The sequence below is a fragment of the Mustela erminea genome, chromosome 19, assembly GCF_009829155.1.
Source record: "Mustela erminea isolate mMusErm1 chromosome 19, mMusErm1.Pri, whole genome shotgun sequence".
Lineage (NCBI taxonomy): Eukaryota > Metazoa > Chordata > Mammalia > Carnivora > Mustelidae > Mustela > Mustela erminea.
This window is the reverse complement of record NC_045632.1, coordinates 15347367-15371920: the sequence shown is the minus strand read 5'-3', so window position 1 is coordinate 15371920 and position 24554 is coordinate 15347367. Positions and strand designations below refer to the sequence as shown.

Below are 24554 nucleotides of genomic sequence, written 5' to 3'. Positions count from 1 at the left end.
TTCAGGCAGGAAGCAGCAGACTTCAGTTTGTAGATCAGGTTCCACACTAAAGGGTCTGTGAGATGAGATGGCTGTTTGCCCTCTGCTCACAGAGCAGTATAGAGGTAAGGGATCAGAATGAGGGTGAAGGGGGCAAAAGGGAGGTTAGAGAAATGCTAGCCCTGCCTTGGTTATTGAGTGGGGGAGTCCCCTGCCCTGGGCTAGGCCTTCTGCTGGCCACTCAGGCTACAAAGGCAGAGAAGGCCAGTCTGGAAGAGATGAGGAAGGGGGCAATGGGGTGCCTGACTGGCTCATCAGTAGAGCATGCAGCTCCTGTCTCAGGCTTATGAGTTCAACCCCCATGTTGGAGGTAGAGTTTTACTTTTAAAAAAATTTTTTTGAAAAGATTTTCAGGGGCACCTGGGTGGCTCAGTGGGTTAAAGCCTCTGCCTTCAGCTCAGGTCATGATCTCAGGGTCCTAGGATCAAGCCCCGCATCAGGCTCTCTGCTCGGCGGGGAGCCTGCTTCCCCCTCTGTCTCTGCCTGCCTCTCTGCCTACTTGTGATCTCTGTCAAATAAATGAAGAAAATCTTTAAAAAAAAAAAAAAAAAAGATTTGCAGGTGATTCTAAGCTCTTCGTGATATAAATGCCAGTCAGTGGGTTACTTTACTTATGAGATGATGTGAACCTGTGAGAAGCAGAGGACCCTGTCCGTTGTGTTCATCCTAACGCAGTAGGCATCTGCGTTACATCAGTTGCAGATGCAGGTGACTGGATGGATGAGCTGCACGAGCAGAACATTGGAGTAGTTCTTTTTACCTGCGTGCTGCGTGCTGGACTATGGATCCAGCGGCTTTCATGCATCAAATCAGATCCTCCCGGCTGCACACATGAGGGTGCTGGTTTATTCCCATCATATCAGTCACGAATGTGAGACTCAGGTCACTTGCCCAAAATCAAAAAAAATATTGGCTAAGAAGAGACAGGTGTCCCAACAAGGCCTTAGCTCTGGGTTCATTGGGGATATGAGGAGAGGCTGGAGGTGGGAGCAGCGTCTTCTGAAATCAGGTAGAAAGAGAGGCTTTCTCCCCATAGCAGTGAGGAGCTGAGGAGGGGGTTTTAAGCAGTGGTGGGGTGGGGGTCAGGTCTGCTTAGGGAGGTGGGCTGTTTCCCAGACACTCAACAAGAGGCCCTTTAGAGATGGTTTGAGACAAGCCCCATGGCTGCTGTCCTGATTTGCCCTGTCTGTCCGGCCTACCCAGATGACATCCTGCCCAATGGAGCAAGTCCAAGTGGGGATGGGAATTGTTCTAATTAAGCTTCTGCACCCAAGTACAGGAGCAGGTCATCAGTCAGGGAGTACAGGGCTGCCCAGTGCCTGGGCCTGATGGCTAGACTGCGCCTAAGGCAACATGCAGTGTGTGGCCTCCAGGACACTCCCTCAGCTTCCCGTCACTCCCTCAGCCTGCTGCTCAGCCTTTCTGTTCATTGCTAAGCCTCTGCCCTTGCCATTGTTGCCTCTGCCTGCTCTGTGATACACCCAGGCCCGTCTGTGTCCTTCATCCCTGCCTGGTCATACTTCCCATCAGAGCGTGTGCCACGTCTTACATACGATTTCTCTGTCTTTTGCCCCTCTCTCCCTCCCTCCTTTTCTTCTTATCCCTCTCCAACCCCTCCCTCATACCAGCCCCTGCAGTCCTTTGTCTCCCAGGTTTTGCCTTCTGCCAGTCTCAGTCAGCCCTCACCTCTGTTCTCTGTCCCCACAGACTGCCCGGTCCCTGGGCCTGACCTGGAGATCAATCCCACTCTGGAGTCTCTGTGTCTGAGCATGACAGAACACGCCTTGGGTGGTGAGCATTTCCTCTTTCCCTGACCCAGCTCCCACCTACCCAGCAGCGTCTCCACCTCTGAACTGAGCAACTCAGAGCATCCTGAGGGGTCCCTAGGGGAGGCCAGCCTCCAGGGAGGGCCTGACTGGGATGACAGGCTACCTTGAGCACCTTTTCTTGGGCCTCCCGCCAGTTCCTGATCTTCCTCCCTTCCTCCCTTTCTCACCACAGATGGGACAGACAAAACCTCCACCATCTGACGGGACCCACAGCCCAGCGCACCCATAGGCTCCCTGGGCGGCGGGCGGGGGCCAACCCCCAACGGGCTTCTCTGCGACAGCGAGAGGGTGGGCTGGCTCAGCTATACATTCTAGTATTTTTCTACTTTCTCACCCTTTTAACTTTTGTTTAACATTGGCACGCGCCTTGCTCACTCCCAGGCCCGTCGAGGGATCTCTGCTGAGGTTCAGGGAGGTAGGGGGCAGCCAGGATAAAGGAGGCAGGGACTGGCCAGCCTGACTGCCCCTCCTTCCCTCCCTCATCTCCTACCTGGCCCCGTCCCACCCCTGCCTCTTCCAGACTGCCGGCCACCTGCCCCTCCTAAGGGAGCAGCTTACCCCTATCTTGTGGGGCCTTCTCAGAACCATCTGATATTTGGGGAGAAAGAAGCGGGGTTGATAACCTGCTCTCCTGGATGTTATTTGAGAGGAGCTAAGGAGAAGCTGGTGGTTGAGAGGATCCTCTCTCTCTCCTTGGCCACCACCTTCTCCTTCCCCATTCCCATCATCCCCAAGGACAGGAGCCACCCTCCTTTCACTCACCTCCTTTTGCCCTGTTTATCAGAGGTTCTCTACAATTAATTTCTTAGGCCTATTTAAGATGCATATTTATATAGTTCTTAACGGTTTTTCTCTCTGATCATTCCCTCTCGTTTTTAGAATCCCCAGGTCTCTCTCTGAGCCAAGAAAGTGGCAGGGGGAGCCTGAATTTTATGAGGGGAGGGGGCAGAGCCCCTTCCTCCAGACCCCCTAGTCTTTCCCCTGCTTCCCTCCAGTCCTGGCTCCCCAGATGCCGAGGTTGAAGGCCAGGAGCCAGGGCAGCCAGTGAGGTCAGGAAGTCTGTTGCCTTAACATCCCCTTCCCGCAACCAACACACACCCTTGTCCACTCCCAGGTCTGGTAGCTGAAAGACTTGGGGTAAGGAATAAGGGAAAGGGGATTGTTTGGTTTTTGGTTTCTTTCCCCACCCCTCTTTTCTTTCATCCTTCCCCGCCCCCCCATTCTGTCATGACCTCACTTAAGTGGAACACTATATCATAACCCAGAGATTTGTCCCAGCCGTGGAGTCATACAGACCCTCTGGTCTCTGTTCCTGCTGAGGGGTTGTGCTGGGGCCCAGGTGGAGGGAGGGGACTTGGGGGTTCAGGCTGTGGGGAAGCCAGGGTCCCCTATTCCAACCCCTTCTTCCCACTCAACCCACCCCACCCCCCACTGGGACATTCTCAAGCTTTTCACACCGAAAAGGAAAAAAAAAATGTTATTTTTTAGATACATTTTATGAATAACTTTTGTTATGAATATGGCTGGTAACCATTGTGTATGTTATTAAAGATACAAAATGTTGGGAAAAAACAAAAAACCAAAAAAAAAAATTTTAAAACCACCGCCCTCCCTGCACTCTCAGCCCATTCCCCGGACCTTCTTGCCTCTGCCCTCCTGGTCTGGACCTCCCTCACCTCTGAGCCCAGGGAAGGGGAGGAAGCCAGGGGGTGGGGTGGCCCTGGGGATCTGCTAAGGTCCCCACCTCCTCTCCCAGTGCCGGGCTGGGTGGGGTGTCAGGTTTATTTATGTACCTCTTGCACACTCATCAACCTATGCAAGTCCCCCACCCCGGCCCCTCCATGTTTCTGTGCCTTTGCTCATTCCCCTCAAGCTCCCAGGGCTTCTCCAGTCCCCCTCTCCCATTTAGCCCCGGGAAGTGGGATGGACAGGGGCCACCTCGTTTGGAATCAGCAGGGTGTCCCTCTTATAGGACCCTCACCACCTCCTAGCCAGTCCTGTCTTCTTCACTACCCATCAGTGTGAGCTGGCTCTGCCTGGCATTGGGAGGTGGTGAGGGACACCCCACACACACACACAATGGGAGGCAAGAGCTGCCCCCCTCCCCCCACCTGACAGCAGAGTGTGCAGGACGCAGGCGGCCCCACTCTGATGGGCAGGACCCTGACCCTCTTCTACCCCAGCCCCTCCCCAGCACCCTCCCCCGCCACCATGATTTCACCCTCCCTCCTATCCCCAGCCCCACTGGCAGAATCAGCTTTGAGTAACTGTACAGTTTTTCTCGCTGTTGGAGAAGACTTACTTGTTGGAGTTTCACTTGTTTAATGGTCTGGGCTTATTTTGGAAAAAAAAAAAAAAAAAAACAAGAAAACAAAAACGAAAAAAGGATTCTGACCTTTGTTATGCTATACTATACTTCATGGAAAATCTAGAGGCCTTAAGCTGAGGCCACTGAGCTCCTGGGATGGGGGGGAAGGAGAAGTATAAGCAGAATGAGACCATAGGGTTGGGAAGGGGCATAAAGGGAAAAAAAGTTGGCTTTATTAACAGCAAGGCTTGGAGGAGAGGAGGGAAACGAACAAAGCGAAGGGCTTGCAAACAGACCACTCAAAAAGTGCCTTCCTGCGCATAATAATCGCATTATAATCATGTCTGCACCAACCCTGAAGGACCTGGGACTCAGTCACTGTCACTGTCGGCTTCACTGGAATCAGAAGCTGCAGCTTCACTGCCATCCTCCTGGGCAGAGTGCTCACTGCCACTGGGGAAGGGACTGGCACTGCGGCTCCGGCTCCGCTGGCCACCGCCATCACTGCCGCTATCTGAATCATTGTCACTGCCACGGGCCGGGCCTCTGTCCTCATCATCAGAATCCGCATCGTCTTCCGAGTCCGCATCACTGCCAAAGATCTCCTCTTTGTCCCGAGCGGCCCGGGCCTCGTCCTCACTGCTCTCCTCCTCGCCGCTACCACTCTTGTCACTCGCCTCATCCCTGTCAACCTCTTCACGTTCACTCTCGCTGCCTGAACGCTCATCCTCACTGCCTTCCTTCTCACTGCTGCTGCCTTTCTCTCGCTCCTCATCTGTAAGGGAGCAGGGAGAAGTGAGACCCAGTTTCTCACCCTTCCAGGGCGCCTGGGGTTTGGCCTGTCCAGCTTTACCTGAGCCCCCAGCTTCTTTCTCTTCTGTCTCCATCTCTTCCTCCTCTTCTTCCTCGGGTTCGTGGTTCTCCAGCTGGGCCTTCCGTGCCTCCTAGAAGTAGCAGGGTTGAGGGGAAGGAGATTGTCCTGTCAGGCTTCTGTCTCTCCTCACCCACCACCACCCTCTCCATGGCTGCCCTGGGCCAGTGATGCTTGTTACCTGGGCTTCTAATTCCTTCTCATTCATGTCCCGGTGTTTGACCACCAGCAGGGCATTGGTACCGGACTGAACCCCGGCCTTTGCTCGGCGTTTACTCAGGCGGACCCTGTAGTAGGCAAGTAGGTGGGGTGGGGTAGTGTGGAAGATGCATTTAAAGACCCCAGTGGGGGATCCAGTCTGACTTGGTTCTTACTTCCTCACCAATGCTTAGTCCAGAAGAGACCAGAATAAATGCGGGGTGAATGAAGGAGACCAAACTAAGAGGTTGGATAAGGGAAGGATAATAGCTCCATGCGTCCCCTGTATTTATAAAGTGTGTGTACACATAAGAGATTTTAAGCTAAATTAGCAACACTTAAAAGCACAGAATCTAGATTACTGGCTTTTAGAAAGTGTTAATCTGGGACTTTACCTTCCCAAAGCATAGCAACAAAAGGTTGGAGGAACCCTTTGCTGGGCCAGGTCATAGTGCCCCTTGGAGGCTGCCAAGAGCTCCAGGTCACCCAGAGCCCACAAGGGCACCGTGCTACCTCTTACATGGGATCAGAGGTTGTGATCTCTGCTTTAAACAAACTCAAGGTCACACTTACTTCCCAACCCTTACATTACACCAAGTTCCCTAGCACAGGAGTAAACTTGTAGCTCTTAGGGGAAGGTTTTTGGGTATCCAGGATTTCATTTAAAATACTGATGCTAATTTGATATTATTACTCCGTATTTTGCCTATGCTGACTTTCACATGAAGTCTCTTACTACATCAGAGGGAACCTGGCTATCTACACTACAAAAAACCTCAATCCCGAGCTTTTTTCCCTGGGTTCGTGTGTTAGAACTAGGTCCAGCTCACATGGTCAAGCAATCTTCTGCTACTCGTTTGAAACACGAAACCAATCCGTACGTACAAATGGCCTCCAAGGTAGCTCCCATGTACCCCAGATCAGGATTCTGAAGCAAAGCCCCAGGCTAATCTGAGGTAGGAGTGTACCAAGTACCTGGTCTCCAGTTCGTTGTAGTAAACCCCGTCGCCCTCCCGGAAGATGAAGAAGTAGTTCTCCTCATAGCCCTTGCTGGCTTTGTTCTTCACGTTCCAGTTGTACTCCCGAGCAATCTTGTAGTCGTACCTGATGAGGATGAGAGGAACACGGTCAGCAGCCCCACTTCTTTCTTACAAGGGATTAAAGGGAGCGACCAGTCCTCCATTCCCAAAACCTATCCTGACCCACGCACACGTCATCTGGTGCATAGTCCATCTCCTCCTCCTGGTCCCGCTTTCGCTTCTTCAGTGTCTCTTCCACAGGCAGGAAATAGGCCACAAACTGGTTCCCTTCCTCATCCATCATGCCTCTGGATGGGAGGAGTGAAGAGTAAGCACAAAGGGGCAGTGAAGAACAGGCCAAGGTGGGCAGTGGGGCCACTTACCTGATCATGGCCTGAGACATCATCTCCAAAGCAGCTGCACCACTCGTGTCCTTGGGGGCTGGATCTGAGTCAAAAATTACCTGAGCGCATGGGTTGATCCACATCTAGGGACAAGAGCACTGGAATTAGACTGGGACAAGCAGAGATACCAGGTTCTGCCTCACTGCCTCCTGCCCTGGATCTGACCTTAAAGTCTGGGAAGACAGGCATGACCTCCACCGGTGTCACTCGGGGCTTGCTGTAATGCTGGGAGATCTGGTGGGGGCAAAAACCGGGTGGGTGAGGAGGATATGGAGCTCTGGAGCTGCACCTTGGTCCGCCTTCAACCCCTATCCCACCCCATCCCCTTCCCTCAATTACCGATTTCTGGGCATCCTCAAAAGTTTTCTCAATGGCTGTGATCTGGCTATCCCTGTCTTTGTATATTTCTTCCTCTGTGAACTGCTGCTTCACAGAAACTCCAATCCTAGGAGTAAAGAGAGAAGACTTTAGGGGTCACTGGACATACCTGAAATCACCTTCCCTCTCTACCTGCCACAACTTACTTGACCTCGGGCTTCTCATTCGAGATGCCATAACGATTGAACTCAGTGGAGATGTACTCAGTCTTCCGCATCCATGGCACCACTTTCGCGTGCTGCTGGGATCTGGGGGTAGAGTGTTAGGCACCTAGGACCCACCACCCTCCTCCCATCATAGATTCCCTCTACATATCCAGTCCTCACTCAGCACACACACACACACCTCTTAGAGCTTGTAGGGGCCTGAATCTCCTCTTCCAAAAGCTTCTCGTCAGCTGGATCTAGGAGTACTAGAGGAGAACAAGGGGGCAGAAGGGCTGTGAGGGAGGGCCTGGCCTTTGCTGGCCTAGAGCAGGCCCTCCCTGCCTTCCCACACACCATTGGGGTCGATGCGGTAGGTATCCGGGTTGATGAGGTCAATGGTGACCCCCAGGTCTGGCTCAGTGAGGAGGTCGTGTTTGTGCTGTTTTTCCAAGGAAGTTGCTTTGTACTGGACAAACCTGGGTGGGGAAACATACCCATTATGGTTTCCTGATTCTAGCTTTACCCTCATATTCCTGCTTCCCAGAGCCTAAGCTTTTCCGGGGAGGAACTCAAAATGGGAGTATCCCTCATGTTGGAGTTAGAAGGCTGGCTCTTGAGTGGGAAAAGACTCGGACACTGCTTGTTTCATTCATCAACAAATATTTATGGAGCACCTACTACCATATTGCTAGGTACTGTTCTAGGCTCTGAGAAGAGAGCAGTCAACAAGAGAAGCAATCCTTGCCCTTACGGAACTCATGATCTAAGTGAGTTGTTTTGCCCTCCATCTCAGTCTCACCTGTTCTGGTCAAAGGGGTAGGTGATGAATTTGGGGTCGAAGGGGATGTCAGGGAGGCTATTGCAGTACTTGACTCGGCAGACCACTCCAGACCTGGGAATACAATGGCTCAAAACCGGTCCCCTGCTGCCCCACCTCTGCTCCCAGCCCCCACTGGCCCACCCCTTCTGGAAAAACCCAATGGGGCTCACCTCTCAGGCAGAGTCCGGTGAGAATTGGGCCTGGTAGGTAAGAGAGAGCGAGATATTGAAGGAAAGATGGAGAACACGATTGAAAGAAGAGTGAGGGGGGTTTCTCCAAACTTTTAAAAAAGGGAAGGAGGGAGTGACAAAAATGGTAATCCCTGTGGGAGGGGTGCTCCACGTACTTTAACGGAAAAACCCTAGGATTCAACTCCTTTTAGAGAAAGTGTCTCCAAACGCTTTCATGAATGAAATCAACTGCTCAATCCCTTTTGGAGGGGACGTCTTCAAGTACTAGAACTACGTGATCAATTGCTTTCAGCAAAGGGATTCTCCAAATGCTTGACTGAAGTAATAAACGCACAGTCCGTCTAGATAGTCTCCCAAGAGCTTAATCCCTGAATTGCATGGCAGGAAGGTGGGGGCAACACCCCATCCTTGAAGGAACCCACCCCTGTCTGTCAAAAATAAGCGTTCCGTGACGCCAGGGCGTTCGCGGCGAAGGTCTGACATCACTGGGGGGCTGATGACGTCGTAGGAAGACACCCTCGCCCGACCCCCCGCCTCGCCGAAACCTGGACAGACCTAAACGAAAACGATACAGCCAGGCGGCGTGGCGCCTACCTGTGGCCATCCTCTCGCTGGGCCTGGGTCTGGATGGTGGGCGCCATGGAGACAAGGCGAAGGAAGCCCAGACGGGGTCCTTGCTGAGCCGCGGGGAGACGCGGAGGGGTATACCGACGTTGGCGGACGCCTAATCCGAGGGAGGGCTCGGGTTGGCGCCGCTCTCTGCCGGGGCAGGGTCGGAATGAGGTGGGCTGGTGAAGATTTCCAGTGGAGACTCAGCTAAACGCGCAGGCAGCGCCAAAGACGGCCTCGCAGCTCCGACTCCACCAACTGCCGCCTAGACGCTAAGGACCGGACAGGTCGCCTCAGGCCGCGAGGCCTTCTGGGACATAGAGTCCGGATTACACCCACACCCGGATTGGCAAAAGGCTGGGTACAGGGCGGAGCGAGGGAGAAAGAGCCTCTTGTGATTGGCGAATCGGGAGTCTCAGTCTGGACGTCTTATTTGAGAGTCAAGTGCGGGAGGCGGTCATTCTTTTCTCCCATTGGCTGAGTTGTTTGGGGGCGGGGCTAACTAGCAAGCGAGGCCTGGAGACCGAGACGCTGAAAAGAAACAGGGAGAAAACCGCTTGTGGCGCACTTCCGGTGCGCTAAACTGAGAAAAATGGCTGCGTCCCAGCAGCAGGCTGCAGCTGCTTCGTCTGCTGCGGGCGTATCGGGTCCGGGTTCGTCTGGCGGCCCGGGTCCGCAACAGCAGCCTCAACCACCAGCACAGCTGGTGGGGCCTGCCCAGAGCGGGCTTTTGCAGCAACAGCAACAGGACTTCGACCCGGTGCAGCGTTATAAGATGCTCATCCCGCAGTTGAAGGAGAGTCTACAGGTGATTGGCCGAGAGCTGCGAGAAGCTAGCGGGATTTGGCTCTCTGGTTCCAAGCGGGAAGGCAAAGGGGCTTTTCAGTCTGGAAGCGAGCAGAAGAGCGTTAGGCAGGAAGTGGAATGGCATTTGGTACTCTTGATGAGGCCAAAGCGAAGGTCTGCGGATTGCCCTGTGAACGGGATCGGCACGAATGTTGGGCCTGGGAATGGCCGCAACTCGAGTGGGAGGGAGTTTAAAGGAAAAACAAGGCCCTGGTTGTTAAAGCCTGAGTAAAGGACTGGCCTGTACAGAGATTCTGCCTGTGATTGGTGGGTGAGGGAGGACTGTAAGATCTGTCGGGAGAGATTACCCGGAGAACCCTAGGTGAGAGCGGGCCTCTGGGGAAATAGGGCTGCTAATCTGTATTGACAGGAGAGATGCCAAGTGAAGAGGAGGCTTGAAATTGAGTAGATTTTTAAGAAAATATTTATTTCAGGGACGCCTGGGTGGCTCAGTTGGTTGGGCAGCTGCCTTCGGCTCGGGTCATGATCTCAGCGTCCTGGGATCGAGTCCCACATCGGGCTCCTTGCTCAGCGGGGAGCCTGCTTCTCCCTCTGCCTCTGCCTGCCACTCTGTCTGCCTGTGCTCGCTCTCTCTCCCTCTCTCTCTCTGATAAATAAATAAAATAAAATAAAAATTTATTTCAGAGAGAGCAAGCATGAGGAGGAGCGGGGGAGGGGCAGAGAGAGAAGCAGACTCCCTACGGAGCAGGGAGCGCGGCGCAGGTGGGATCCCAGGACCCCGGGATCATGACCCGAACCAAAGGCAGACCCTCAACTGACAGAGCCACCCAGGCGTCCAGAAATTGAATAGATCTTAAGGAAGAGTGTAGATTTACAAAAAGTGCCCTTTCTGTTTCTCTATTTCCTGCATTTTTAAAAAATAGACCTTGATGAAGGTTGCAGCTCAGAACTTGATTCAGAACACTAACATTGACAACGGACAGTGAGTATAGTCCCCTTTCCCTCCTCTTAGAACCTCATACCCAGATCCCCACCCACTTATGCCCCTTCCTTTCATTTCGGAGCCCCACTCCTTTGTGACCTGCCTTGCTCTTTTGCCTCTTCTAAAACAGTCCCTTAGGCCCTGCCTTTGGGCTTCTGGGCCTAAACTTGGTTTCCTGATGGATACTTGGTTGGGTAGCCACTGAAGTTCCAGAGATTGGAAATCCATTCTCCAGTCACCTTCTTCCCCTGGGCTATAGAAAGAGCAGTGATGGACCCATACAGCGCTTTGACAAGTGTCTGGAAGAGTTCTACGCACTCTGTGACCAGCTGGAGCTCTGCCTGGTAAGTGGCCTCCTAGATAGTGGGTGATCACAGCCCTGCCTCTGCCTCCAGGTCTTCAGGAACCTTCATTCATTCAGTCGACACACACTGGGCACACCTCCTATGGGCCACACCTGTGCTTCACACGTGAGGCTGGGGACCCAGTGTTGCTCCAGTCCTTGCCTTCACTAAGCTTCCGGTTCAGTGAGGGTGACATACATCCCCAAATAGTGACAGCTCAGAGTGGTCAGGGCTGTGATAGGAAAAACCTAGACCACAGAGGTCAGGGCTGTGATGGGGGAGGCGTGGGGGGCGGGGGGCGGTCAGGATTAAAATGAGGGAAGCTTGGGGATTGTTGAAGCTCAGAAAAGGCACCTGACTCTGCCTAGCATGGGTCAGGGAGGGGATGGTGACTCAGGGAAGTTTACTGATAGAGAGTGCATCTGAGCTGAGGCTGGAACAAAAATGGAAGAGGGGCAGGAGTTTTGAGGAGGGCGGGTGGCTAAGAGCACAGGCCTCTGGAATCTGCATCGACCACCAGTCTCTACCTGCAAGATTCAGATTTTTCCTTTGAGAAATAGATTTTGGGGAAAGATGGCAAGATCATGTATGTAGAAAGCATAACAGGGTACTAAGCACATGGCAAACATTCCCTGTAGTATCATCATCATCATCATTGTAAACTGGTGTTTGAAGCCAAAGTCAGAATTTGAGAAACCTGGTGGTAGTAGAAAGGTGTTCCAACCAGAAGGAAGAGCTTCTACTTTCATTTCCCTTTAAGAATGTCACAGACTCAGTTTAGCTGAGGTGTAGTAAGCATTAGGGCTTGTTGGAATTTATTTTTTAAGATTTCTTACTTATGGTCACTTGGTTGGATCAGTTGATTAAGCATCTGCCTTTGGCTCAGGTCATGATCCCAGGGTACTGGGATGGAGTCCTGCATCAGACTCTCTGCTTTGTGGGGAGCCTGCTTCTCCCTCTCCCACTCCTCCTGTTTGTGTTCCCTCTCTAGCGCGTGCGCTCGCTCTCTCTCTCTCTGTCAAATAAATAAATAAATTTTTTTAAAAAAAGATTTCTTATTTATTTGAGAGTGAGACTGCATGCAGGAGCAGGGGGGAGGGGCAGAGGGGGAGAGAGAGAGAAGCAGGCTCCCTGCTGAGCATGAAGTCTGACGTAGGGCTCCATCTCATCACCTGATGAAATCATCCCCTGAGCAGAAGTTAGACGCTTAAGCGACTGAGCCCCCAGGTGCCCCAGAGCTTGTTGGACTTTGAATATAGCAGCGAGGCTGCTGGGGAGCCATGGACGAAGAACGTGGCCCCGCTGCCTTTTTTAGGAATATACCTGTGGCTGCCACGTGAAGGATGGGTTAGAGGAGCCAAGAGTAGAGGCTGGGAGCCCAAAGAAGCAACCATGACAGGACTCAGGTGGGCTAGGCTACACCACCACCCTGAGAAAGCCGGGACAAGCAGATGGGAAAGCTACTCTAAAGGCTCTGCGTACAGCCATAGGGCTGCCCCGGACTGTGGGAGGAGCTGTCTCCAGAATGAGGCCCAGAGCTCAAACTGGAATGGCGTGGCCTTCCTGAGACAGGCACCCAGGAAGAGGAACAGTTTGGTGGGAAGTGTAGGAGAGCTCTGGAATTTCAGGGGAGGCTGGGGACACAGGTGTGGCTGTGTCACCACGGAGGTGGCAACTGAGCAGTGCATGTGGGCGGGACAGCCGTGGGAGGCATGAGAACGAGAGCAGCTGGGACCTGGGAACTGCCCCACTTAGGGCTTGGGCTGAGTAAGCCATAACTAGACAGCGCAGCCAGAGAAGGAGGAGGAAAACCAGGGGCAGGCGTCATCAGAGCAGCCACTGGCAGTGTCCAGGCTGGAGTCAGGACAGTCCCAGTAATGGCAGCTGACATTCACTGCATGATGTGCTGGGACTGTGGCTGTCTCACACGCTAGTCTCCCTTTTCTCACCTGACAAGGTAGCAAAGGCAGTTGTTAAACCCATTTTGTTTTGCAAAGAAGGAAACAGACTCAGAGAGAAGCAGCCGTGTGCCTCAGGGTCGCCGAGCATGTGGTCAACAGGGCCAGGCTCTGACTCCAAGCCCCCCGGAGTCCAGAGGACCAAGCAGGCTATCCCAGGCTGGCCCTTGGGGTGGGGGTGGCAGCATCAGGAGTGACACTGAAGCCACACCTTGCCTGCCTGTCCACAGCGCCTGGCCCATGAGTGCCTGTCCCAGAGTTGCGACAGTGCCAAGCACTCACCCACTCTGGTGCCCACGGCCACCAAACCGGATGCAGTGCAGCCGGACAGCCTGCCCTACCCGCAGTACCTGGCAGTCATCAAAGCCCAGATTGCTTGTGCCAAGGACATTCACACCGCTCTGCTGGACTGCGCCAACAAGGTTACAGGCAAGACGCCTGCACCACCTACTGGCCCCGGGGGCACCCTGTGAGCTGGCAGGGCTGGGAGTGGGGCGGGCCGCGGGGGGAAGGGGACAGGGAGGGAATGAAGAGTGACCTGAAAGCAGCCTTAGTCTCTGCCTTTTCTTCCCGTCTAAGCCCTGTGGCTGGAGCCAGCAGGGGGCAGCAGAGGCCAGCAGGGAGCGGGCAGGGCGGGGCCTCACCGCCTCCAAGCAGCCTGCTCTCCTGCCTAGCCCAGGATGCACTTTGGACTGTCTGTGGATGACCTCTTACTAGGGCTCTTCCCCAACCTGGCCTGGGCAGAGAGCCCAGACCTGCCTCTCTCCTTCAGTCCTTCCTGATTTTGTCCGTTGGGGGTGGGGTCTCTGTGTTTGCTGCTTTTTCTAGCTGTCTCTAGTGTGTTTCTAAGGCATGGGTCAGTTGTTATCTGTCATTTGATCTCTTTTTGTCTCTGTGTCTCTGCCTCTGTGGTCCTGTCTCTGACCATCTCTGTTTTGGTCCTCTTTTTTTCCCTTCTGCCCCCGGTTCCTGACTAGGCCTCTGTTCTGAAGGGGGCTGGATTCTGGGAGCCAGACCCCTTGGTTACCTGGGGCCAGGGGAAGGAGTTTCATTTCCAGGGCACAGTCAAGTCCACGGATCCCTAGCACCTCCCATGTCGGCCCAGCCCCCAGGTCCTCAGCCCAGGAAAGGGGAAGTGAAGGGGTTCTAGGCCCTGACCTCAGCATGCCTGGTCTGAGAGCAACTCACTCCCCCACCCGAACCTAGAGTCTGCGTCAGCAAGGGGCATTGTGCAATCCGTGGTAAAGCCTAGCCCAGCTGGATGCCTGGGTCCCTGTATTTTTAGCCCCAAAGGAGAAGTGAAAAGGCCCTAGCAGGGGTGAATCATCAGTCCTGGGGAAGAACCCAGGCGCCTGGGCCCCAGCTCCGGGAAGCAGGCTTTGGGGAGGGGGCTTCAGGGAAGGAGTGGCCCACCAGGCTCCCCTCTTCTCTGAGAGCAAGCTTCGGGAGCTCAGCCATGGCTTTCAGGCCTGGGCAAGTGCAAGGCGGAGCTACCAGCTCAGGCCCAGCTGTTGGGATGTGAAAGGCTCTAGTGAGTCAGCCTGGTTGCGGGACTGCCCCACCCAACACCTTCTCTGCCCTGGTTGCCATCTTGCCGCCCAGAGGCATCCTGTCCTGGACCCCACATCTGCAAGGAAAGCCTGGAACTACAGAGACCTCTGATTCACCCAGAGCTCAAGTCCCCACACTGGAGTCCTGGGAAATGGCCAGCCCCCTGTGTGTGTGTGTGTGTGTGTGTGTGTGTGTGTGTGTACACATCCCAGGAAGTTTCTTTCTTAAAGAACCAGGCATGTAGGGCAGGCCCCCAGGAAGGGCAACAGACCATTCTCAGGCACTAGCTAAAGATGCTGTCCACAGGAATAAATCTGACACAAATACAGGCTATGTAGTTGGAGAATTATGTTACTTTGTTAAAAAAAAAAAAAACTGAGAGCTTAGGTTGGGTAGTGGTCTGTGGGGATTCATTATTATCATGGTCTAATTACTTGTTAAATAGGTGGTTAAGATTTATTTTTTGGGGAAAAAAGTCCTTGACAGAGGTCACAAAGGCCCCACTGAGAAGGTGGTACTGGAGTAGACTCGAAGGAGAGGGAAAGGCATGCGGGCATTTGGAGAAAGAGCATCCCAGGGAGAAGAATGGCAAGTGCAAAGGCCCTGAGGCAGGAAAGTGCTGATGTGTTTATGGGACAATGTGGAGGCCTGGACCACAGTGCAGGGACAGGGTTAGAAGAATTGATGCATGTCATGAAGGTCCTTAGCAAGATTTTTACCAAATTATTAGACCCAGAGGGGGATTATACAGCCTAGTGCACAAACCACATGCTCCAGGAAAAGGTACATGAGAACGACAGCCACATGGGGCACAACAGACCATAGGGACATAGGTGCAACACGCCTCCCCTTCCTCAGCAGAGAACAGCATAGCCCACTACCCTACAATCATGGTGTCCCCAGGTTCTCTGGCCCAGTGACAGACAGTCCCACAGACTCTAAAAGGAACAATCCAACCGCATGAATATACAAACAACTCTCTAATCACCGCTTAACCCACTATCTTTCACCCCATCGCAGACTTTGCCCATCACAGGCTGACTCAGCCATAACCCACAGCTCAACATTACTGAAAGCAGCCTTAGCTGGGGACAGATAATATTTCTTAGGTACAAGTGTGTGCGTGTGTGCCTCAGCTGTGCCTATGGAGGCGGCAACCAGTGACCCACCACCCTCCCCATCATGTGCATCGCAGACGTCAGGAACCGAAGTTCACTAGTTTCACTGCCTTGTGACTGGGCCTCCGAGGAACTGCATCCAGATTCTGGCCTCTGGTGTTCTCAGCCTCACCCCAAATAAGGACAAAGACACTTGGAAACACTGTTCGCTACACACGCAGCCACAGCTTGCTGCAGTCACATAGATGCTCGCACACAGCCTCTCCTCAGGCCAGAAGGCCCCAGCCGGCCAGATCCACACCGGGGGCTCCTCAAGGAGTTCCCTACTCTCAGTCTCTCCAGATCCTATAGTGGCTCTGAGTGCCACAGATGTGCAGCTAGATATGTAAGTCACAAGCGACCGCCACCCGGAAGACAGCTGCAGTCGAGTACACGCTCCCACACCCGGAGATGGCTAAAGTAAACAGTAGAGTCAACCACACAGGCGCAGGTGGTTTCACACATGTGTTCACACAGCCATGGCGGGCAGGACTGTAAGGACACAGCCCTCACACCGGAAATGGGGCACGCATTCTGGCGTCCCGCACCTACTTGCCCTAACTGCACCCAGCCACACCAGGGCACACACGTTCGCACCTACAGTATACACACACACGCGCGCGCGCGCCACATAACCCTCGGGCACGCCCCCCACACACACACCCGCCACACAACGCCGGGCAAGCCAGGCGCGCACACGTGCCGCGAGTACACGCTCCCCGGTTCGCCCGCGCACTCGCACCGAGTCTCACACCCCCGCGTTTCCCGTCCCCGCTTGTTTTTCTGGAAACTCTGCTCTCCGTTCCCCTCCCCCTAGGCCGGAAGTGCCCGCCGTATTTTTAGCCGCTCGGGTTTCCGCCCCTTTCTTCCTCGCTCGGCCCGCCCAGGAGCTACCCCCCCTACCCCGCCGCACCCCGCGGGGACCCCGGCCATCCCCTTTCCCACCGTCATTCCAGAGGGGATTCCCGGCCGCCACTGGGGCCACGGATTTTCCCGCTGGCTACGTGGGGAGCGGGGAGGAGTCCTGCCCTGAACTTCCTCCCGGGCCGGGCGTCTGGGGCCTGGACGGGGTGGGCAGGGGGGTGGGAGCTAAGCTCCTAGACGGGACTGGGGAGAGGCTGGGGGCTCGTACTTGAACTAGAGAGAAAGGGGGCTGGGCGCCCGGACTTGGGGGTCTGACATAGGAGAGACTGGAGGTTCGGTCTCCTGAACCTGAGCAGAGAGGTGGTTTGGAGCCCCGGACCCGTTGATATGAAAGCAAGAAGGGGCCAGGGCCCGGGGTCCCACCCGTCTGCCTTTCGGTGGAGGGTCGGCAAAGCTCCCTCTCCAACCTCTTCGAACGTCGCCCAATCCCAAGCGTCCTGGCTCTGGGGCCGATGACTAAGCAGATAGGACAGGGGAGGGGGTCAGCCTGACTCAGGGATGGGAAATGCTCCCAGTCTCTAGGGAATCGAAACTCCCCCAGCATCGCAGCCGGAGCCGAGCCAGACGCCGGAGACCCCGGGGTGTCCCCCCACCTCCGGTTTTCCCGCCGCCTCAGTCCTACTAGCGGCACAAGGATTTGGAGCCCAGCCGGGAGGCGGGTACCAGGCACCTCCCTTTCCCCCTTTTTCCCCGTTGTCCTCGAGGCTGTTGTTTACAGGCGACACAAGCCCTGGTTACAGGAGAGGAACCCGGGCGTCCGGGTCGAATCTCCTCGTCACGGCTTCCAGGAAGCCCCCTCTCCCCCGCCCCTTGCGAATGAGTCACGGGCGAGCGGGAGGCTGCAACCGTGCCAAAGCCGCCCGCAACCGCCCAGCTCACGGGACTGGCCGGGAAGGCCCCTCAGCCCCAGAAAGCGCCGCACCAGGGATTCCCCCGAGTTCTGTCCGACCAGGCAACTCGGTGTGCCTGGCGGTCGCAGCTTGCAAAAAACAAACTTTCCAACTTTGTAACTGCACTCCGTGGCAATGACTTCTACCCCCGGGTTTTCACTCAGGGCAGCCAACTCACCAAGATCCCCTTAAAAGTAAACTTTCTTCCCAGGTCCCTGTAACAGAGTGTCACTCAGGGCACCCCCTTGACAATTACAGACTTGCCAACGTGGGGGGTTACCCCGGCAAGGTAAGAGTTCTCTCAAGGCTCACCCCTTTAAAAGACACCCATGCGACCATCAGTTGGGGGCATGACCCATTTCTTCCACCTCCAAACGACTTTCCATCAAGGCAACCCTCCACCACAATAAGACTTCCCCCTTTGCAATCTTGAGTTTTCTCAGAGGGCCAACTCGTAGTAACAGGCACTAGCACAGTAACTTGGCCTTTCTGTGCCTGGGCTTCCGGGTGTGTAAAATGGGCATAATACGTCCTAGAGTTAACGTATGTAAAGCACTTTCAAAGAATAGTGCTTAGCCCAGAGCAAACGATCCGAGGGCCGTTCACTATCTGCGTGAGCAGGAGAGGCTCCTTTCCTGCCTCGCGGGTATCCGGGACCCCCCGGCCCCCGGCCCGCGAGTCCCCCCGCGAGTCGGGGAAGGGCGATGGCGATCAAAGTTCTCCGAATCCGGGTTGTTCAGGGGTGAGACCGGGCCAGGCAGGCGGCGCTCAGAATTCTCCACCTGGCCTGTTAGTCTCCCCTCCGTGCGGCTCCTAAGGATTTCTGTTTCTAGGTGTTTGTCCCTCCCCCCTCCGCCCACTTTCTGTTTATGTGACGGTCCTTCTCGCTTCCGGCTTCGGGTTTGTCTCTTGGGAACTATCTCTAACATGTCCTTTCGGTCTCCCAACTTCTCTCCCTGACCTGTCTCACCCTCTGTGTCTACATCTCGCTGCGTGTGTCTTTCTCGCCACCTCTGTCTCTCTGTGTGTTTTTCTCTTTGGGTCTCTCCATTTCTGTCTCTTTCTCTCTCCGCCCCCCGTCCGCTTCTCCGGCGCACGCCCTCTTGGCCTCTGCCCTTGTCAATTCCCCCGGGAGCCCTGCCCCCCACCACCGCGCAGTTCGATTCAACGCGCCTCGGTCTCCAGCCCTGAAATTGGGCCGACACCACCACCACCCTCCCCACCCTGGACACTCCCCGCTGGGTCAGGGCCGCCAGCGGGCCAGGCTCGGATTCGTCTTGGCCGGGGGCCGGGGGCCGGGCGGGCCTTGCTGGGGGCGAGCGTCCGGGAAGAGCCCCTCCTGGCTCCACCCACCCGGGCCAGCCCCGGTGGCCACGCCTCCTCCACCGCCTCTATAAAAATACCGCTCCGCCAACCAACCGCAGCCTGACTTCAGCGCTCCCACTTTTGGCCGGATCCTCAGCCCATCGGCCTTTCGCGCCGCCATGGATCTCTCCGCCATCTACGAGGTGAGCCTCCGCCGACCGACATCCCTGGGGCCCTCTGGCCTGACTCCCTTCTTAAACTAGGGCTCACTAGCGCCGAAAAGTCCAGGACCGGGACCTCCGGCTCCCTTCTCAAACTGCAGCTCGGGAGGGTCGCACACTCCAGCCCCGGGCCTCCCTTCTCAGACCAGTGCGCGTCTCGGAAGGTGCAGACGGAGCTCGCGACTTTCGGTCTCCGCCCCAAAACTGGTGGGGTGGTCTTGGAGAAAAGAAGCTGGAGGACTTTTTTCAGACCCGGGCTGTCTGGAGGCGGAAATGGCCCCACACCTGGCTTACCCCCTGGTAGTTGCTCAGGGCGCGGTTTTGCGCGGAGGCGTTTCTGGGGTTGGAGTCTCGGGGTAAGGGGAAGCCGATTTAATGTCTCTCCACCCATTGACCCAGAGGGGAACTTTGGGAACTCTAAAACCGGAGAGATCCCGATTCCGGGTTAAGTTTGTGTGCTTCTCCGGTTGTGAAACTGGAGAACCCCTTGCGCGGGGTCAGATCCCGAGGGGCCCAGAGGCTCGAAACTGGGAGGACAGTGGTGTTGCCTGACTCTGGGGTTCTTCTCTTGATCCATTCATGGATCAAGTCAGGGGAGCCGGGGTGCCTGGATCCCTCGGGATAGGCTTCTGTCGCGAGGAAACTCAGAACGTCCAAATCGGGATCTCTGCGATCCGGCACCCATATTTTAATGTGCGCAGGTGGGGCTCAGGCCAGGAGCCCACAAACCGGACTGGCAAGCTCTTAGGTGCCCTGCAGTTGTGGTGGGGCGTCACCCAGCATTTTCGGTGTCTTAACCAATCCCTGTTCCCACAGAGCCTCTTGTCGGTGAGCACTGACCTGCTATCTGACCACGGAGAGAGCGAGTCCAGCCCAACCTGGTCCTCCTCCGGACTCTGGAGCCTCAGCTCATCCGACAACAACCCGGCTGGGGTGGGTGCCCGCCTGCCTGGCCGCTCCACCAGCCTGGTGGAGGGTCGAAGCTGTGGCTGGGTGCCGCCACCCCCGGGTTTCGCCCCCCTGGCTCCCCGCCCGGGCCCTGAACTGTCGCCCTCACCCACCTCACCTACTGCAACCCCCACCACCTCATCCCGGTACAAGACTGAGCTCTGTCGGACCTTTTCGGAGAGCGGGCGCTGCCGCTATGGGGCCAAGTGCCAGTTTGCCCATGGTCTGGGGGAGCTGCGCCAGGCCAGCCGCCACCCCAAGTACAAGACCGAACTCTGCCACAAGTTCTACTACCAGGGCCGCTGCCCCTACGGCTCCCGCTGCCACTTCATCCACAACCTCAATGAAGATCTCGCTGCCCCGGGCCACCCCCCTGTCCTGCGCCAAAGCATCAGCTTCTCAGGCCTGCCCTCTGGCCGCCGGACATCACCGCCACCGGCAGGCCTGGCAGGCCCTTCCCTGTCCTCCTGTTCTTTCTCTCCCTCCAGCTCCCCACCACCACCACCTGGGGACCTTCCACTTTCACCCTCTGCCTTCTCTGCTGCCCCTGGGACCCCAGTGGCCCGAAGGGACCCCACCCCAGCCTGTTGCCCCTCCTGTCGAAGGGCTACCACTAGTAGCCTCTGGGGGCCCTTGGGTGGCCTGGCTCGGAGCCCCTCTGCACACTCTCTGGGATCTGATCCTGATGAATATGCCAGCAGTGGCAGCAGCCTGGGGGGATCCGACTCACCTGTCTTCGAGGCTGGGGTTTTTGGGCCCCCCCAGCCGCCTGCAGCTGCAGCCCCCCGACGACTTCCCATCTTCAACCGAATTTCGGTGTCTGAGTGACAAGTGCCCCACCCGGTACAGATCAGCTGGATCTCAAGGGGGCCATTTCTCTTTTGCTGGGGGTTCCGGGTAACCGGGGGACTCAATCAAATAGCCTCCCCCCACCTTCCGAAGTGCATTAACCCACTCCCCTGACCCCACGCTGGGGCAGGTCCCCAGTGTGCAAGCTGTGTTCATGGTGTTGGGGGACGGAGTGTTTTCTGGGATCTTGTAAAAAAAAAAAAAAAATGTAGCAGATTTGAGGAAGGCAGTGAGCTCTCTACCCACCCCTCCCTTTCCCAATGCTGTGAATAGTAGGCTCCCACTGCCCCCTTCCAATTTCTCCTAGACCCTGAGGTTCCGGTGTCTGGTGGTGACTGGAGCCTCCCGCTGAGGGGGAATCCTGGTGCTCAAATTTCCCTCTAAAAGCAAGTAGCCAAAGCCATTGCCAAACACCCCCACCCCACCCATTGGGCCCCTTATTTATGACGACTTTATTTATTCTATTAGATTTTATAGTATTTATATATATGGGTCGTCTGCTTCCCTTGTATTTTTCTTCCTCCTTTTTGTAATATTGGAAACGATGGAATAATTATTGTTATAAGTATACTATAATAATATATTAAGTAATATATTGTTGAAAGTTTATTTTTGTGGTTTTTGGAATTTTTAAATAAAAGAAATCTGTGTGTAAACTGGAATCCCGGGTTTTCCGCGGTCTAGAAGCAGAGAAGAGCGGGGAGGGTGGCGTGGGCTCTCAGAAGCAGGATAGGCGCGGAAGACCAATCGGTCTCCAAAACCTTTGCGCAGACCGAGCCGCCCGCGGCGCTTACCTGGCAGGAAGTGACGTCACCCGGCCCGGCTGTTCACCTGAGAGGGCGGGGCCCAGGTGAAGTCACCCTAGGAACTCGGAGAGCCAGTTCCCGAGGCGTGGGGGCGCGGGCGCTCCCGTCCAGCCTTGCTCCTTGACCCAGCTCGCGGCCGGGCGCGGGAGGGGACGGCATGTTTCTGTCCCCACGGGGCCGAGGGAGGAGGGCGGGGCGGGGCGGAGCGGAGAGGACGGAATGTGCCCGGGCGCGAGCCCAGGACAGACGAGGGTGGCGCGGCGGGTGGGGGAGGGGGCATCCCTAAAGTCGGGGCGTCCCGGGGTCCTACCACCCGGCGTTCCAGGACGTGAAAGCCCGGGGGACTCAGGTTTTTGGAACCCCTGGGGAGGCGGCTTGAAAGCCTGAGTCCAGATCTGCGAGGTAGTCTCGGCGACTTAGAATTCTAGTTCCTCGGTGTCTCCGAAAACTTACAGGGGCAGCAAAACGCAGCATTCTGGCTTTCCGGGGCCCCAGAACCTCGGAACTGCAGAGTCTTGGCCCGTCGGGACTCGAGAAGTCCGGCATTGCGGGATCTCGCCCTTTGGAGGTCTTGGAAGCTAGAGGGCTCGCGCTCCAAGGAGGGGTCGGGATGGGGGTCGGGCCCGGGAGGCCCGACAGGCCCGACTGTGGGTCGGGGCCGCGTCGGGCGGGGCCCCGGGTACTGCGGCGTCCTCGGACCATACAAGGCAACAGGCGGCGGGAACCACCCTGGGGCGGGGGAGCCGGCAGCCCCGCGCCCGGAAGCCGCCCCGCGTCAGCGCTGGCGCCCCGCCCCCCTTCCGCCGCCTCCTCCGCCCCCCTCTACCCCTTTCTCCCCCTTCCTCCCCCTTCTTTTTCTTCTCTCCCCCACTTCCCTCTCCTCTCCCCACCCTCTCCCCTGCCAGTTCCTCCTCCCCTACCCGCCGGCGCCGGTCTTCCCCTCACCCTCTCCAACTCTTCCCCTCCCCCAGTAGTCCTCTCCCTTTCCCCTTTTTAACAGATTCCCCTTCCAGCCCCCACCACCCTGTCCCTGACCCCCTCCTCTCTCTTCTTCAGTTCCCCTCTTCCTCTCCCTTCTCCCCCTTCCTCCCCTCTCCACCCTTTTCCTCCCGGCCTCTCACTCACTCATTGTCTCCTCGGTTCCACCTCTCCTCCCCACCCCTCTGCTCCCTCTTGCTGGTGTTCACCCTCTCCAACCCCTTCCCCTCCTCTGCCTTCTCCCCTCGCTTCCTCCTGCCTCCTTGCCCTCTCTTCTTTGGCTCTCTCTCTTTGCCCACTGGCAGGCCCTGACCGTTGATCTCCTCTTCCCGGAAACTGCCCTTCTTCCCCTCATTTTTTGGGAAAGGTTTCAGATCCCCAGACTTAGAGGAAAGGGTTGGAGTAAAAGAAACACGGAGACCCAAAGACACTGGGGAGGCAGAAAGCAAGAACGTGCCATGCAGAGACATTTACAGACACTGAAAGAACAAGAAACTGACATATCTGGTCCTTCCCTTAGCAAAAAGAGATTTTCTGCCCCTTCTAAGATCAAAAACCTCATTTGAGAAAATGACCCCTACCACCAGCTATCAGTGCCAAACACTCAGGAGTCCCCTTGACTCATCTTTGTCAAACCCACACCCCAGCCCAGCAGCAATTCTGTCTGATTCACCTTCTCCATAGATCTACCTGCCTCCCGCGGCAGCCACCCTGGTCCTACCCAGCACCATCTTCCATCTGAACCTTCCTAACACCCGCTTCCTGGTTTTAATGGCTCAGGGCCTACATTCAGTCTCTCCCCACTCGCCAACAAGACAACCACAGGGAACCTGACCTAACACTTGAGTCAGTAAGATCACTTAAAAGGCAAAGTCCTAAGTCCTCACCAGCTTACATGGCCTGGCTCTTTGGCCACTATTGCTCTAGTCACACTGGCTTTCTGGCTGCTCACCAATATACCTGACTTGCTGCTTCAGCCCCAGGGCTTTTGCACTGGCTTCTACCTCTGCCTGGAATATTCCCCCAGGTATCCCCATGGCTTACTCCCCTCCTTTAGGTCTCTGCTCAAATGTCTCCTCAGTGAAATGGTATTTGACTACTATTATTACAACCCACACTGAATCTCTGTCACCCTCATTCTCCCAACTCTACTCTACTTTCTCCGTGACATTCACCACTACCAGGCATATAAGATGTAGTTTTCATGCTTATAGAAACCTGCCTCTCCCACTAGAGTGTCAAATCCTCAGGGGCTGGGACTTTGTCTTGTCTTCGCTGTATCGCTCATTCCTAAACCCTAAACAGGAGTCAGTCACATAGTGCTGTTTAGCATTTGTTGAAAAAAAAAAAAATCAGTTCAGAAAAATGGAGGAAAAGAGAGAGTAAAAAACCCCAAAACACTGGAGAGAAAAACGATTAACTGTGATGTGATTGATGTTAACTTATAGTAATCATTTCACAATTTATACATATATCAAACCATGTTGCATGTCTTGGACTAATACGGTGTTATATGGCAATTATAGCTGGTAAAAAGTCCAACACAGGAATATGGAAAAGGAGGCAGTGCCATACTGTTTGCGGAGGACCCGACACATCTAAGAAGTCTTAAACTGAGATTTGCAACCCAAGTAAAAGCTCAAGCGTTTAAGAGGCGATACCACCCTCCGGCGGCCGGGATGAAAACGGCACCTCCCCGCGACACAACACTTTCCCGGGAGGTAGAGTTCCAGGAGTTCCAACCCGAAAACTCCGAATATCGAAACGTTCATTCCTCTAAGTGGGGATGTAGATGTTTTGGTTGATTTATAAGATGTATAAATTCGTAAAAAGAGGTTAAGAGGAAAAAGATGCTCCAGGTGAGGATCGAACTCACAACCTCGGCATCGCTCCGCTCGCACTGTCGTATAAGTACCGCGCGCTAACCGATTGCGCCACTGGAGCCCCGGCCGCACCCTCGCGTCGCGAAGTCCTTCAGTTGTTCTTGACCACGTGACCTAGCTGGACAACTCCGCCTTTTGC

The 24554-nt window shown here is 55.4% G+C and overlaps 4 protein-coding genes, 1 long non-coding RNA gene and 1 other non-coding gene across 8 annotated transcripts in view; 3 read left to right on the top strand and 3 right to left on the bottom strand.

The window, feature by feature from the left end:
- Positions 1-4262, top strand: part of SAMD4B (sterile alpha motif domain containing 4B) — a 38874-nt gene extending 34612 nt beyond the window's left edge. For all 3 annotated transcript variants that reach the window (XM_032326209.1, XM_032326208.1, XM_032326210.1), the window contains 2 exons: positions 1747-1830; positions 2041-4262. In XM_032326209.1, coding sequence (XP_032182100.1) covers positions 1747-1830; positions 2041-2069 — 113 coding nt within the window. In that variant the 3' untranslated portion in view covers positions 2070-4262. The remainder of the gene's footprint in view (positions 1-1746; positions 1831-2040) is intronic.
- Positions 4263-4374: 112 nt separating this feature from the next.
- Positions 4375-9106, bottom strand: PAF1 (PAF1 homolog, Paf1/RNA polymerase II complex component). Its single transcript, XM_032326211.1, has 14 exons — positions 8798-9106; positions 8183-8212; positions 7992-8084; positions 7547-7668; positions 7392-7458; positions 7193-7294; positions 7008-7113; positions 6834-6902; positions 6648-6751; positions 6456-6572; positions 6221-6349; positions 5229-5334; positions 5030-5120; positions 4375-4951 (listed from the first exon to the last, which is right to left on the bottom strand). The coding sequence occupies exons 1-14, from the start codon at positions 8842-8844 to the stop codon at positions 4548-4550; spliced, it is 1587 nt and encodes a 528-aa protein (XP_032182102.1). The 5' UTR covers positions 8845-9106; the 3' UTR covers positions 4375-4547.
- Positions 9107-9309: 203 nt separating this feature from the next.
- Positions 9310-13450, top strand: MED29 (mediator complex subunit 29). The gene is made up of 4 exons (XM_032326213.1): positions 9310-9620; positions 10543-10601; positions 10861-10945; positions 13134-13450. Exons 1-4 carry the CDS (start codon positions 9405-9407, stop codon positions 13374-13376), a joined length of 603 nt encoding a protein of 200 aa, XP_032182104.1. The 5' UTR covers positions 9310-9404; the 3' UTR covers positions 13377-13450.
- A 5374-nt stretch (positions 13451-18824) lies between these two features.
- On the top strand, positions 18825-20955 carry ZFP36 (ZFP36 ring finger protein). Its single transcript, XM_032326212.1, has 2 exons — positions 18825-18933; positions 19768-20955. Exons 1-2 carry the CDS (start codon positions 18910-18912, stop codon positions 20725-20727), a joined length of 984 nt encoding a protein of 327 aa, XP_032182103.1. The 5' UTR covers positions 18825-18909; the 3' UTR covers positions 20728-20955.
- Positions 20941-22346, bottom strand: LOC116580147. Its single transcript, XR_004281517.1, has 2 exons — positions 22008-22346; positions 20941-21579 (listed from the first exon to the last, which is right to left on the bottom strand). It is a non-coding gene; the product is annotated as an uncharacterized LOC116580147 (long non-coding RNA).
- Positions 22347-24383: 2037 nt separating this feature from the next.
- TRNAI-UAU lies at positions 24384-24476 on the bottom strand. The gene is given in 2 exon segments: positions 24384-24419; positions 24439-24476. It is a non-coding gene; the product is annotated as a tRNA-Ile (tRNA).
- Between the last annotated feature and the right edge of the window lie 78 nt (positions 24477-24554).